This window comes from Atheta coriaria, unplaced genomic scaffold, assembly GCF_025399875.1.
Source record: "Atheta coriaria isolate IRGN ID8LTWV9N9 unplaced genomic scaffold, Caltech_Dcor_3.1 hic_scaffold_3_pilon, whole genome shotgun sequence".
NCBI classification, from domain to species: domain Eukaryota; kingdom Metazoa; phylum Arthropoda; class Insecta; order Coleoptera; family Staphylinidae; genus Dalotia; species Dalotia coriaria.
This window is the reverse complement of record NW_027045445.1, coordinates 7,714,495-7,728,945: the sequence shown is the minus strand read 5'-3', so window position 1 is coordinate 7,728,945 and position 14,451 is coordinate 7,714,495. Positions and strand designations below refer to the sequence as shown.

The 14,451-nt window shown below is 36.7% G+C and overlaps 4 protein-coding genes and 1 long non-coding RNA gene across 10 annotated transcripts; 3 read left to right on the top strand and 2 right to left on the bottom strand.

Annotated features, from left to right (window-relative positions):
* The first annotated feature begins 956 nt into the window (after window positions 1–956).
* LOC135803754 (uncharacterized) lies at window positions 957–5,263 on the top strand. Its single transcript, XM_065317445.1, has 6 exons — window positions 957–1,093; window positions 1,753–1,979; window positions 2,035–2,266; window positions 4,442–4,576; window positions 4,647–4,825; window positions 4,881–5,263. Exons 1-6 carry the CDS (start codon window positions 996–998, stop codon window positions 5,102–5,104), a joined length of 1,095 nt encoding a protein of 364 aa, XP_065173517.1. The 5' UTR covers window positions 957–995; the 3' UTR covers window positions 5,105–5,263.
* Window positions 5,264–5,561: 298 nt separating this feature from the next.
* Rpn6 (regulatory particle non-ATPase 6) lies at window positions 5,562–8,467 on the bottom strand. Of its 2 annotated transcripts, none has more exons than XM_065317714.1 (3): window positions 8,291–8,467; window positions 6,288–7,445; window positions 5,562–6,128 (listed from the first exon to the last, which is right to left on the bottom strand). In XM_065317714.1, the coding sequence occupies exons 2-3, from the start codon at window positions 7,426–7,428 to the stop codon at window positions 6,007–6,009; spliced, it is 1,263 nt and encodes a 420-aa protein (XP_065173786.1). In that variant the 5' UTR covers window positions 7,429–7,445; window positions 8,291–8,467; the 3' UTR covers window positions 5,562–6,006. The 2 variants fall into 2 exon arrangements, with proteins under 2 accessions (XP_065173786.1, XP_065173785.1); XM_065317713.1 differs by lacking the exon at window positions 8,291–8,467 and adding an exon at window positions 7,625–7,783.
* Window positions 8,468–8,883: 416 nt separating this feature from the next.
* Window positions 8,884–12,386, top strand: LOC135789727 (transformer-2 protein homolog beta-like). 5 transcript variants are annotated; one of them, XM_065299703.1, is made up of 7 exons: window positions 8,885–9,111; window positions 9,533–9,783; window positions 9,845–10,109; window positions 10,172–10,347; window positions 10,580–10,645; window positions 10,711–10,802; window positions 11,636–12,386. In XM_065299703.1, the coding sequence occupies exons 1-7, from the start codon at window positions 9,097–9,099 to the stop codon at window positions 11,659–11,661; spliced, it is 891 nt and encodes a 296-aa protein (XP_065155775.1). In that variant the 5' UTR covers window positions 8,885–9,096; the 3' UTR covers window positions 11,662–12,386. The 5 variants fall into 5 exon arrangements, with proteins under 5 accessions (XP_065155779.1, XP_065155775.1, XP_065155778.1 ...); XM_065299706.1 differs by having other exon boundaries at window positions 8,886–9,111; window positions 11,077–12,386; XM_065299704.1 differs by lacking the exon at window positions 8,885–9,111 and adding an exon at window positions 9,376–9,476.
* On the bottom strand, window positions 9,212–10,248 carry LOC135789728 (uncharacterized). Its single transcript, XR_010547645.1, has 2 exons — window positions 10,135–10,248; window positions 9,212–10,074 (listed from the first exon to the last, which is right to left on the bottom strand). It is a non-coding gene; the product is annotated as an uncharacterized lncRNA (long non-coding RNA).
* Window positions 12,370–14,336, top strand: LOC135789726 (uncharacterized). The gene is made up of 2 exons (XM_065299702.1): window positions 12,370–12,501; window positions 13,311–14,336. Exons 1-2 carry the CDS (start codon window positions 12,460–12,462, stop codon window positions 14,298–14,300), a joined length of 1,032 nt encoding a protein of 343 aa, XP_065155774.1. The 5' UTR covers window positions 12,370–12,459; the 3' UTR covers window positions 14,301–14,336.
* Window positions 14,337–14,451: the final 115 nt, after the last annotated feature.

Sequence of the window (14,451 nt, the reverse complement as noted above, 5' to 3'; positions counted from 1 at the left end):
TTTTCACATATAACACCAAACTTTAAATATAGATGTCTAGATGTCGCTAGAATGTACTTCAAAATAAATGAATCACATTTGTGATTTTAATAGAAATATTCTGCGGATTGACAAACGCAAAAAATGAATTCAACAGCAATTTTCATTGTATGTACAACGAAAAGTGAGATTTATAAGAAAGAAGAAAAAGAGTTAGTTGATGTTTGAATGAAGCCATGAAGCGATAAATTTGACTTACCGGGGTCAAATGATGAAACCACATCTTCAGAACCGAATATAAGAACGCGAAGTTATGAATAAAACGACAAGCGACGCACTTCCCAAAATGGACGAATTCATACTGGGGTGCGAAAATGGCGTCGGCGCAAAGCACAGTGTTGCCAACTTGAATTTTGAAAATAAGAAGAAAAGGAAGATGATATTATGCTGTTGAGGTGTATAATTTTGGTAGTTTATACTTTTTATTTGGAAATTTCCATATAATTTTTAACTTGAATTTCGAAAAAAGAGACTTATGAACTTGACTAAGAATCCGAAACGTGGAAATAGGATGGAAGCAGAAAAAATAGCTTAAGCAACTTGTACTAATCTTATTTAGAAACTCATGATTAAAGATCCGATTAGGTCACATAAAACTTAATTTACCTACTATTAAAATAGATTGCGTAATAATAAACAAATAGGTTTAAACTTCACCTTTTTATTTCGATAAGGAATAGTTTCAATTTACGTGTTGTTTAATTTTGCAAGTTTCCATTAAAATCCCTTTAATAGTGACTCATAAATGGTGTTACAACCACCAAAAACAATGAGAAACTATATATTTATCTTGATTTCGTGCAAATTAACAAAGAAAACACTTTACTGATAACTGATATGTGTATATAAATCCCTGTGCAAATATTCGATTGCATTATTCTAGAATTTATGATAACATTAATAATTTTTGCAATTTTAAATCTTTTCACCTATATATATTAACCCAAATTGAGTTAATGAATAGTGAGTATCTAGATCATACTGCAACGTCGATCCCAATCATCATGAGCTCACCAAAACGTCAGAAAACCGACCCCAAAGATCAAGTTAGTCAGTAAGTAGTATTTTTTTTACTATTATACATATGAAATTTTATTTATATAACTAGTTAGTTTGCCATATAAATTATTTCAAGTTTCTAGATAAATTTTAGTGTAGACAAAAAGTAACTTACTTATTATAAAAAATAGGGGTTGGTGATAAGAAACCAAAAATTTAGGGTTGTATGTATATTTTAATGCCACATTAAAAAATAAAAACAAAAAATTTCGACCAAAATTTAAAATAAATTAAGGGTGAACAACCCTTATCACTTAAAGATATGAAGTTACCGATTCTCAGACCTACTGAATACGCATATAAAAATTTTCTTTGAGCGGGATGAAAAATGATTAAATTACTAAAATGGCTATAAAGAAATAGGGGTTGGTGATAAAAAACTAAAAATTTAGGGTTGTATGTATTTTTTAATTCCACATTATAAAAAAATAAAAACAAAAGAATTTGTCCAAAAATTAAAAAAAAAAGTTAAGGGTGAACAACCCTTATCAACTTAGGGGTATGAAAAATAGATGTTAGCCGATTCTCAGACATACTGAATACGCATATAAAATTTGGTAAAAATCGGTAAAGCCGTTTCGGAGGAGTATGGAAACAAACACTGTGACACGCAAATTTTATATATATAGAAGATATTTAACATTTTTCGCATAGACCAGAAACAGGTGCACGAAAGGGCTACATAAGTTGGGATCAACACTTCATGGAGGTAGCAGAGTCAGCCGCACGACGTAGCAAGGATCCAGTGACCCAAGTGGGCGCATGCATTGTCAACTCGGATATGCAAATCGTGGGAGTGGGATACAATAGCATGCCATACACGGCAGATGGGCGCAATGATGACAAGTTTACTTGGCAAAAAAAAGTCAAAAAGGGCTACGGTAACTGTTTAACTAAAATTGTTACCTATTGTTCTAATAATAATTATGATTTTAGTTTGTCATGCTGAATTAAATGCAATTGTGAAGAAGGAGCCCAGAAGTGTCAACAATTGCACAATCTATGTCACCTTGTTTCCTTGTAACCACTGCGCACAACTTATCATTCAATCAGGCATCACTAAAGTAATTTATTTGGATGATAAACATGCTAATAAACCTGATACAATATGTTCCAAAGAAATGTTAGATGCGGCTGGCATTCCGTATTCTCATTTCAAGAGTCAACATTAATGCATATATATAATAATGTTTAAAAAGGGTATTTGGGAAATATGTAAAACAAATAAAACTAAAACTTCAATGGTTTAAAATTAAACAATAATCAATGTGCCTGTAATTTTCTAATAAAGATCTCGGAAAAACTCAGAATGCCGTCATTTTTAAAACCGCTTCTTCCTCAAAAAGTACGCAATAGTCCGTCGAAACCAGCTCGGCCACGCGGCAGGAGGCAGCCTATTCAATAATGCACGAAGAAATAAACTCGTAAAGTACATAAGTATATTTTTATTAATTAATAAAATTAATAAAATAATTGCATTTAAGCCATGAAATTTTGATTTCTTATGCAAAAGATTGACCGATTTTTTGTTTCTACTCCATTTCGATTTATATTTGAGCAATAAAATGTATTTTTACACTTGGTCAAATTCCGCAAAACCTATGAGCCCTAAAGTAAAAAAATAATGAATTTAAATCTTTAAATATTCTGTGAAAAGTTTGAAAGAAATTGCCGCGAAAAGAAGTTTAAGATATCAATTTTCTCATTCCAGAAAAAAAGTAAAACAGATACTATAGATATAGATAATGAAAAAAATCTTATTCACCACAATTATTTAAATGAGTATTCTTACCAAGCAACACATGGGCCCGACGCGTTTTCCTGAAGACAAAAATGGTTCGCATGATTTCAAATTTAACTGCAATATTATTCACAATCACACTAGAGCGAGAGCCAGTGACGGCCAGACTTTCGTCATTTTAGGAAAGATGAAATTTTGTCCATGTGTTTCTCCAACACAGGTAAGAACGATCCCCAATTATGAAACCTGGATCGTGGTTCCTTTGGCAGTTAACAGCCAACAAAGATGTACAAATGATGACCTCAAATTCGTTATTTTAGCAAACTCCATTTTTACATATTTTGTTCGTAACATTATTATAACATGCGCTACTAATTGCCAGACACCTAGTATGGTTCCAACCCTAGCCAGACACCCCTAAACTATAATATTTTTGAACTGTTTTACTTTCGTTATATCAGGAAAGCTGAATTTGAGTCACATTATGCAGAGAGCTATGAAACTGTGTTTTCTTTCACGCCAGACAGTTTGGACGGTTCTATCATCTTGCCAGACGCATTGAAAGTGTATAAAAGTTGCAAAAGTTAAATTGTTTAAACATGAAATTTTCAGAAAATAGTAATTTTATTTTAACAAATCTTTATTAATTTTTATCATTGTTCTCGATACCGCGACTGAAACCGCGACTGAAAGTGCTCAAAAGTGCAATTTTTCAATTTTTGACGTTTTATTTCAATTGCTAATATCTCGTAAACTAAAGGAGATAGAAAAGAACGAATCGCAAAGTTATCGACGACAGTGATGATTATTATTAAATATTTGTTCAAATAAAATAACTATTCTCTGAAATTTTCATGTTTACACAATTTAACTTTTGCAACTTTTATACACTTTCAATGCGTCTGGCAGGATGATAGAACCGACCAAACTGTCTGGCGCGAAAGAAAACACAATTTCATAGCTCTCTGTATAATGTGTATCAAATTCAGCTTTCCTAATATAACGAAAGTAAAAAAGTTAAAAAATAATATACTTTAGGGGTGTCTGGCTAGGGTTGGAACCATACCAGGTGACTGGCAATGAGCAGCGCATGTTATAATAATGTTACGAACAAAATATGCAAAAATGGAGTTTGCTAAAATAACGAAACATAGGTCATCAAGTGTACATCTTTGTTGGCTGTTAACTGCCAAAGGAACCACGATCCAGGTTTCACAATTGGGGATCGTTCTTACCTGTGTTGGAGAAACACATGGACAAAATTTCATCTTTCCTAAAATGACGAAAGTCTGGCCGTCACGGGCTCTTAGTCTATATTAAGCACTTTATACTAATCATAATTAGAAACTGATTAAATGATTAAAGATCATCACTTCACCTTTACTTAGAAGTGGTTTCAATTTACGTGTTGTTTAATTTCGCTGTTTAAGTTTCCATTTAAATGCCTTTAATTGTGACTCATAAATGGTGTTGCAACCACCTAAAACATTGAGATACTATAAGTTTATCTTGATTTCGTGCAAATTAACAAAGACAACAATTCACTGATAACTGATATGGGTATATAAATCCCTGTGCAAATATTCGATTGCATTATTCTAGAATTTATGATAACATTAATAATTTTTGCAATTTTAAATCTTTTCACCTATATATATTAACCCAAATTGAGTTAATGAGTAGTGAGTATCTAGATCATACTGCAACGTCGATCCCAATCATCATGAGCTCACATGAGTAAGTAGTATTTTTTTACTATTATGCATATGAAACTTTATTTACATAATATTTAACATTTTTCTCTTAGACCAGAAACTGGTGCACGAAAGGACTGCATAAGTTGGGATGAACACTTCATGGAGGTAGCGGAGTTAGCCGCACGACGTAGCAAGGATCTCAGCACCCAAGTGGGTGCATGTATTGTCAACTCGGATATGCAAATCGTGGGAGTGGGATACAGGTTTACTTGGGGTGAAGGGATGTACGGTAAGTGTTTAACTAAAATTGTTACCTATTGTTCTAATAACAATTATGATTTTAGTTTGCCATGCTGAATTGAATGCAATTGTGAAGAAGGAGCCCAGAAGTGTCAACAATTGCACAATCTATGTCACCTCGTTTCCTTGTAACAAATGCACACAACTTATCATACAATCAGGCATCACTAAAGTAATTTATTTGCATGATAATTTTGGAACAGTGAGTTCCAAAAAAATGTTAGATGCGGCTAACATTCCGTATAATTTATTCAAAAATAAACATTAATGCATATACTATAAATATTAATGTTTAAAAAAGGTATTTGGGAAATTCAATTTCGGAAATATGTAGAACAGAAATAAAAATAAAACTTCAATTGTTAAAAATTATACAAAAATCAATGTGTCTGTAACTTTCAAATAAAAATCTCTAAAAACATTAGAACGCCGTCAATTTAAAATTTCCTCAACCTCAAATTTTTCGAGCGTAATCATGCCAGTTCGTAAAATCACAACTAGCGCCAAGAGAGGTACTCAAAGGAAACCATCAATCACACTGAACTAAATGACCAGTTTCAAATACTAAGCCTCGTGGCCACGCGGAGCTTGAAGTACCATCAGCGACCGCCATTCTTTTCCTCCTCAAAATTACGCAATAATCCGTTGAGACCTGCCGGGCCACGCGCTTGCAGGATGCATAGCTGTGTGCGCCAATAACGAATTCAATAATGCACGAAGAAATCAACTCGTAAAGTACATAAGTATATTTTTTCAATTTGTTTCATTTTTTTTCCCAAAACAACACAGTTCTTATTCTCAAATATGTACAGCCACGGCTATTACTTGCATCGGTGAAACAAAACAAATTGCAAAATTACAGAAAATAAATGATACATCCCTAGGAGGACAAAGAAACAAGACGTACAATTTCGATCGAAAATTCAATGCGAAACCAACAAAAATGAATTCCATTAAATTCCAAGTCTGTAATACGTACAATCAGAAACAGTTTAATTAGTAGGTTTAGTTTATGAGTTCAGAAGGTGTTTTGTTTTTCAGTAGATAGTAAATTTCAATTCTCTGCGCTTCGTCCAATCGCCAACTGCTCCGCTCCTCGCCGATTTCTCGGCGTCCCTCTATAGTAATATTAAGAATTAGTAATTTAAATTTATCCGAACACTCGGACACCTATGACAGCTTCTTCGCCTTTTGATATAGGGTGTCGACCACCTTGCTCATGCTTTGTATCGTCTCTAATGCCATTTCGTAAGTTTTATCTACGGGGGTTTCTTCAAAAACAATCAGCACACCTAAAACATTAGAACAATCATTAATAATTAACTTTTCAAAGGTATTTGTTGGTTGTGATCAAGAATTGTTAAATTAAACTCTATTTCTGTGCATTTATGTATCATCAAAAATAAAAATCTTTGAAAAAATATGAGTGAATTGTAATTTAAGTGGCATACCTTCACCCTGATCCAAAATGCCATGAAATTTCGCATCTAAAATCATCTGAGACAACTTCTTCTCAACCTGGGGCATGGGCAGCTTGATGGTCTTGGCAATATAATCCACCTGCACCCGACTGTAGGGCTCAATGATGCGGCACAAATTCTGCTCCAGCATGTTATCGTAGAGCGTACCGAGATGCGCCCGCACGATAACATCGTCCTCCAGCTCGTGCTTGAACTGCTTGACGCCAATTTGAAAATCGGCGAGCGATCGTTTATGCGAGGCCTGCGCGACGCTCTTCATCGCATCGATGTCCTTGCCGGCGTACTTAATCGCCAGCTTGCCGGAGATGATTTGCTGGACGTCCTCCGGCTGGTTGAGCATAATCTTCGATAACAGCATGTATTTCAACGCGGTGAGCGCCTTCGGCGCTTCGACGCTGTCGTAGCCCTCAAACGCTTCGTAAAAGTACGAGTATGCAGTCTTGAAGTCCTTCTCGTCAGCGGCGTGCAGGATGCCGGATTGCAGATCGAGTGACGCCTGCATTTTCGGCGGACAATAAATCGAATTCGCCGTGGTGCGAGCTGAAGTCAACGCGGCGCGCGCTTTCGGCAAATTGCTGAGTGCATGATAAGTCTTACTCTCCAAAAGTTGCACCTCAACCAGCAGGTTCTTGTCATCTAACTTCTTCAGTTCTTTCAGGAGGATGGAGCCTAGAGTCAGCGCTTCAGAAAACATGCCAGTGTCGAAGTACAGGGCAATGAGACGCGCTTCTAAAGATTGTCGTAGGAAAGTCCGGCGCTCCTCCTTTGCCCATTCAATACACTCCTTACATAGCTGGACTTCGATCCCGATGCCTGCCTCCAGGTCCAGGAAGAAGTCAACCAAGGAGCGCACAAGCTTGGCGGCTTTAGCTTTTGAGATGAGGGACAAGAAAGGCCGGGTCGCCTTGATCAATTCGGCGAGCTCCTTTGCCTTGCCCTCCTTGCGATATTGCTCACCAAGGTTGAGGATGTCCTGCTCCTTGGTGCGAATTTCCTCTTCGTTGTCGTCGGCATCTTCGCCGAGCTTGATTTTCTTCAATAGCTCGAGATCTTTCTCGCGTTTTCCGTCGGAAACTGATTGTGCACGTTCGAATAACATTGCGCCCGCCATGTTTGCTCACAGACTAACTGAAAATGCAAGAAAAGCACTGTCATCGCTGTCATTAACCCCTCCAACTGAAGTACGATCAGAGGGGCCAACATAAAGACAATTAGTTTAAAATATAGCGAAATTGTATAAAAATTAACAAATTTAATGAACAAACGATAAAAATATTGATTATTAAATGATAATAAATGTAACGTACCAGAGAGACATTATTACTGCAAGTTTTGACAGTAAGAAGAACTTTTTTAGTTGTTCACTGAACGGTACACAAATATAAAATGAACGAAACCAAAATGAAATCTGCTTAATAATCCAGTCTAAAAATACAACGCATTTTGTTTCATGTGAACAACGCAATATGTTTTGAGTTTGTGCACCACAAGCATACTTTGGCTGAATTGGCAACGTTGTAAACGACAAGCCCTAATAATGTTTATTCATGTTCACAAAGCACTTTGAACAAGACTTAGTGGCTCTACTTGCAATTTCAGAACAACAATTTAAATTGAATAATTTTAAATATAAAATCCTTAAATTTAAACTTTGGAATGTTTTATTTTAAGTTATCATAACAATTTTGTCAAATGTTATTGAACAGACATTTGACAACACCGCATCGACCGTTAGCATTATTGTGATTGGTTGAGTGAAGCAGCCGAAAAACGTCACTTTAAAATACCGCGAATTATTCATAATAAGAAGAGAAAAACGCAAAGAAGAACCGCTTCTTAAAACATCTTATTAATTTTGCCATTTTTAATTTACAAACAGTATTTGTAACTTGTATGCGAACGCTTTTTCCAAACAGTTTCTCAAAGCCATTGTCAAACAGCGCGCCAAGATTTTTACTATTTATTGTACTCACAAATGCCTGATGAAAGTCGTAGTTGAATCCAATGGAATATTATAAATGAAATAAGTATCACTGCGTCACGCACAAGAAACGGAAATTTGCTGACGAGGTGCGCGTGTTTTTCACAAACTGCACTCGCAAAAATAATGGCTATTTCTGGCAAGGCTCACCGCGATTCGGCACATTTTGTCAGAATACACATTTCTTATTTTGTTTCATTTGTTAGTATCTCAAAAATTGCCGCACTTGCGTCAGTTAACTAATTGTTGGATATTTCGCATAATAATTTGCGAATTTAAGAGAATATTTATCAAAACATTGGACAAAAATGTATGTTGATGTGGCAACAATGTTTGATGACAAGTAAAAAATATTATTTTGAATTTACATTTGACTAAACGCTTGTATAATTCCAGAACAATATCAATTTTCTTTTAAATGCATACATTTACTGAAATTATTTGAATTAAAATATTTATTTAAACGTATGTTTAATGATCAAACAAACTGTCCCCAAATTAAAGGGCCCGATTTAAAAAGTTATTGAACAAACTTTCGGCAACATCGCAACGGTCGTTAGGCTTGATGTGATTGGCGGAATTCCCCAGAAGTGCGTGCGGCGGAAAACGCCATTTTGACTCGCTGTGTGTGGCGTTCGGTGCGAATTATTCGTGTTTTCGGCGTACCCACGCTTGATAATCGTGGAGAATACGCCTGTATGAATAACGAACCTAAACGCACTTTATCTGGCATTTACAAACCGCATTTGTAATTCTTACGCGATCGCGTCGTAAAAACAGTGCCTGTTTGGGCATAGAATGAGTGATAGGCAGGTGAGCTAGCCTAGATTTTAACTGATTTTTTTTGTACTCAACGGTATCTGATGATAATAACAGATGCATGCAACGGAAAATATAAATAAAAAAGTATCAGTTTTTATGTGTGCTAGATTCGTGTATTTGCCAGCGTTTTGCTTTTCGCAAAATGCACTTGGGAAAGTGATGGCTATTTCTGGCAAGGCTCGCTGCGTTTCCGCACACTTTTTGCCAGAATCCACACGGCGTGTTTTATTTTGTTTGTTTGCGTCTCCAAAATAACGACAGTTATGTCAGTTAAATGACTGGTGCACAACTCATATAATAATTCGCTAAGTCTGCAAAAACTCGTAACATACACATACATAATGACTGATACACAAGTATTTCTATAAATGTGAATGAGTTTGTGATAATACTAATTGAATTTATGTCATAGTTAAGTCGATCTCCGCCGAATCACCACAACCATCTTCAAATGAACGACGGCGACCGGGACCGAGAAAGGGATCGCGACAGGTCGCCGCATCATGATAGACGCGACGAATCGCCGCGTGGTCACAAAGTAAAGCGCGACCGAAGCCCGAGTCGCGGGAGTAATTATCGTGACGATCGTGATCGGGATCGTCGCGATCGACGTGATGGTGGACGAGATGACCGCGACAGATATAGGGAAAGCAGAAGATACAGGTACTGATAAATTAAACTTATATGAATTTAGTTTGTTTTTCATCTGAAATGTTTGTTGTAGATCAAGAAGCCGATCGCGGTCTGATAAGCACTACAAAGTGTCGCGTTATTCACGCTCTCGTTCACGTTCATACGGCGGGCGCCGTTCACCATCCCACAGCCCGATGTCTTCACGACGGCGGCATATAGGCCCCCGTGATAATCCCAAACCTTCTGGGTGTCTGGGAGTCTTTGGTCTTAGCGTGTATACTACCGAGGTTGAGTTGTATCACATCTTTTCCAAGTATGGACCTGTTGAAAGAGTACAAGTTGTTTTAGATGCTAAGGTAAATTTAAATCTTTTTTTTATACATTATTAGTGTTATTATTGATTGATTATTGCGTATAGACTGGAAAATCGCGTGGATTCTCATTCGTGTACTTCGAGAGCTCCGAGGATGCGAAGGTGGCCAAAGAGGAATGCACCGGGATGAAGATCAATGGCAAGAACATTCGCGTGGACTTCTCCATCACACAGCGGGCGCACACGCCCACACCGGGAATGTACCTAGGCAAACCCACTTAGTAAGTGTTTTTTGTCTTTTATTTTATAATTATTCACCAAGCTGTGGAGGTTTATTGTTCGTGGATATATACTGCGAACGATTCTTTGCATTTTGGTAGAGCGACGCTCAACAGCGGCAGAGACATTAGAGTGAAACCCGAGGAGTTTAGGGTTTTGATAAAGGCATCACTGCACAGTCCATAGAAATAATGCAGATGGAAAGAATACTGGATTAACGTTGTTTTATTGTAGTGTACCAACATCCAAGTGGGATAGGAGTCGTGGACGTGATAGAGGAGAGCGTGAACGTGAAAGAGAGTAAGTTTTTTTTTTAATTTTTACCAAAAAAATTATATTAATATGATATTGTTTTGTATTTTCAGTGATCATCCGCGTAAATATCGACGCACACCCTCGCCACACTACCGCCGCGGTCGACGTTACGAACGCACGCGCTCGCGTTCCTACTCACCACGTAAGTTCCACTAAAAACTAATAATCTTCACCCAAATCACACTCTGTCAAACCAACAACAAACAAATTGTGATCATCAATCTCCATCTCAACAAAAAACAATCAATCGAATGAGACATCTCCGCAACACTCTCGTGGATTGCGCATCAGGTTCTTGCTCTCAGTGCGCATCGGATGGTTTTATTTTATATCTATTCTGAAACCACCAACTCTCTCTCTCCACCCACTCTGATTTGATTTAATTATATTTAATACCTGTTGTCTTAATCCTGCAGGTCATTATTAACTCACACACACTCTACTACTGTCGTTCGTTGCGTTTGGGGGTCTCGAGTTTCCGTTCTGACTTCGCGATTATATCGCGCACAAATCAATTGCCACCCCCTTTGCACTCGAATGCGAACCGATTCGAGCGTTATAATTATTATTATTATTATTACGATATGCAACTGCAAATACAATATGACAAGGAGTTTTGAATAATTTACTATCAAATGATTTCCAATCGATGGTGGACGACGTAAAAAATTATAGCTTTGCCTAATGAATAAATAAGTGATAAGACGAGTGGACGTCAGCCGGAGTGGTGTACTTGTTTCATTTCGAAATCGCGATTTCGCAATCATTTCTCTTTTTTTAATTGTAATAATCAACGCTTAGCTTTGGTGTTTCACAGGTAGGCGTTGATTATGGTTGTTTTGAAAACTTTGAATTAGAGCGTTGTGAAACACTGAGTAAATGTGTAAGAGAAAAAAAAGCTGTGGACGGTAACGTATGCGACTACATGGACACGTTTGGCACTAATGTATTGTTTTTCGTTTGTTTTTGGAAAAGGGTTAAGAAAACGAGGTATTGGATGAAGTAGATTATTCTCTCTGAATGCGAAACGATCAGGCTCTCAATCACTCGGTGTGGTGTGGTGTGGTGTCGGGTGGCAAGTAATATGTGCGAAGAAGTGCCGAAGACACACCGCCACACGCGGGCGCACGAAGCGGAGCACTAAATATTAGACTCTTCAAGTCTTTTCTTCTTCGCGCCCACCGGCTGCCCGCCCCGCCTTCACACGCCCCTGCCTCTCAAATCACAATTCAAATCACGAAAAATTCGATTGCTCTTTGCGACCCCAATACAAATTCAGAAGAATATCTCTACCGTTCAAGTGCAAGTAGACTCAATGCAAGAAGACACACTGTGTGCGAAGAACGCGAGCGTTTAAAGAGAGAAAAAAGAAAACGAAGCGCTGATATGCTTATATCTTGATTTTGATGTAATGTATTATTGTGTTTTAGTTTTTTACTTCAAAATTTAATCGCTGTTAACCTCAAGTATCTCTTTTCCCCGCTGATTCCTTCATCACAATGATTCCTCTCACTTTGCACCCCGGCACCCCGAATCATCCAATCTTTCGTTTTCCCTTCCTGCAATAGCCTAAAATCAATGTAATGCAATGTAAAGTTTAGTTTAAGTTAATCATTTTTCGAGATATTGTATTTTCAGCCATGCGAGGAGCGCAAATTTGAAGAAAATCACGTTTGTTGTGCGGAATTATCATGTAATTAAAGAAAGGACACGTATTTCATTTAAATTGCGCTTAATTTTTTCTGCCAAACTTGTATATAAGCCCGAATTGTTTCCGTGGTGTGGTATTAGCTAGCAACATGTTGCTTGTGCCGATTGTTGTCATCTTCTTGGCCTCTTTGGTGAGTAAAATATTTTCTCATTTTGTATTTTCGTTTAGAATCAATACACAATCATTTAGCAAGATCGACAATGGAAGTTGTGTTAGTTATAGCATGCATAACTCAAGAACTGTTGGACAGATTTTGATAAACTATTGATTTTTGGATTCATCTCCGCTTGGAAAAGGAGAATAACCAAAAAAGTATCGAAATTGTTATTAATATACATGAAAAATGCAAGTTTTTTAATGAAAATTGCCTCTGGGCGATTTGGTGCAAGCAAAGCGTTCTTAATAAAAAATACTTAAGCAATCAGTCATACAACTTTAGTTTTTCAACTTTTCGTATCAATATGCGCGATATCTATATATATTTAAAAATGAATTGCTGTTCGTTAGTCTCGCTAAAACTCGAGAACGGCTGAACGGATTTATCTTATCTTGGTCTTGAATTATTCGTGGAGGTCTAGGAAGGTTTAAAAGGTGAGAAAAATTCGAATAATTGCCGGGAAAATCCTCAAAACAGCTCTTTTCTATAGAATAAAATTTGACATTGAGATTCAATCACAGTTATAGTTAAATAGTTGAATTCGAGATGGCGCGCTGAAGTGCATTATTGACAAAACTTTATATGCATAATTTCTTTAAATTAAAATTGCTAATCTTATTGATAGAATTGACTCTTACTACGAGTATGTCTAGAACAAGGGAGTAAAAACGAATTACATTTTTATTAAACACTGCCAGAACGAAGTCGCGGGCAACAGCTAGTTTTAAATAAAATAAATCGTAAATGATTCTTAATAGTATTTTATTTTATTATAAATTTAGGCCAGTGGTACCACCACAACATGCAGAACAGACTGCGAGAATGGTATTTTCAAACCAACCGAAGAATTGATGAAGAGTCGTGCTGAAGATTCCCTTGCGATCCGTGATGCCACCTACGATTTATCTTGCGTCTTGAATAAACAACTCGGTGAATCATCACTGTGTGACACCGAAAAAACCAACGTGAAGAAATGCGTCGAATCCAGAATGGCTGAATGCGCCGAAATGTGCGACGCTGATAGAGTAAAATTGGAAAGTTTGTTGAAAGAGATTGAAGGTGATATTGCCAAATTCAATTCAACTAAAGGATGCGGCGAGTTGACTAAATTCTATAGTAATAATTTCATCTACAATTTCTGTGTGTCGAGTTCATATGGATCATGCAAAGTAGACAAGAAGAAAGATAGGAAAAATGATTCGGATAGTGATAAACGTCCTGGAAAGCATGTTGGTGGTGGTGGAAGGGGAAAGGATAACAGTCGCAGACGAGATGATCGCGATGATCACGACCATGGTTTGGTGAACATTAAGGTTTTGAGAATAACTGATGTGTTGGGACATAAGCGAAATGGTAAAAATGATAAATCAAGTGATAGTAGAAGCAAAGGTAAGGGTGACAGGAATAAAGATAAAAGGAGAAGAGATGAAAGGTCAGCAAGTGATCATAAAGATAAGAAATTTAAATCTGATAAAACAAGTTCATGCTTCAAGACTTACCACGAAACTAATTTGGCTATCGACATCCATGTTAACTTCTGCAGGGCTCTCGACTCTCAACTTATCTATAACGAATGCATCGGTTCTCTAACGTGTACTAGAGCTCCCACAGATGCAAAGGAAATTTGCGCTGATTATGATAAACACGTGCAAGCATTGATTGAGCTCTTTTCTAAGTATCAGAGCGACTCAATTGCTTGTATTAAAAAGCTTGAAGCAGAGATTAATACATGTGCTCATGATGACACTGCACTATTGAAACTTTGCAAATAATATGAGAAGATAATAAATAAACTAGTTTGATTTGAAGTTTTTGTTTAACTGTTTTGAAATGTTTTTCTAGGGACCCTAGATATATGAACGTCTAGTGTTTAAAATTTATTTAAAAGAATTTACTTTTTAAAGCAATATTTTAGATGATAAT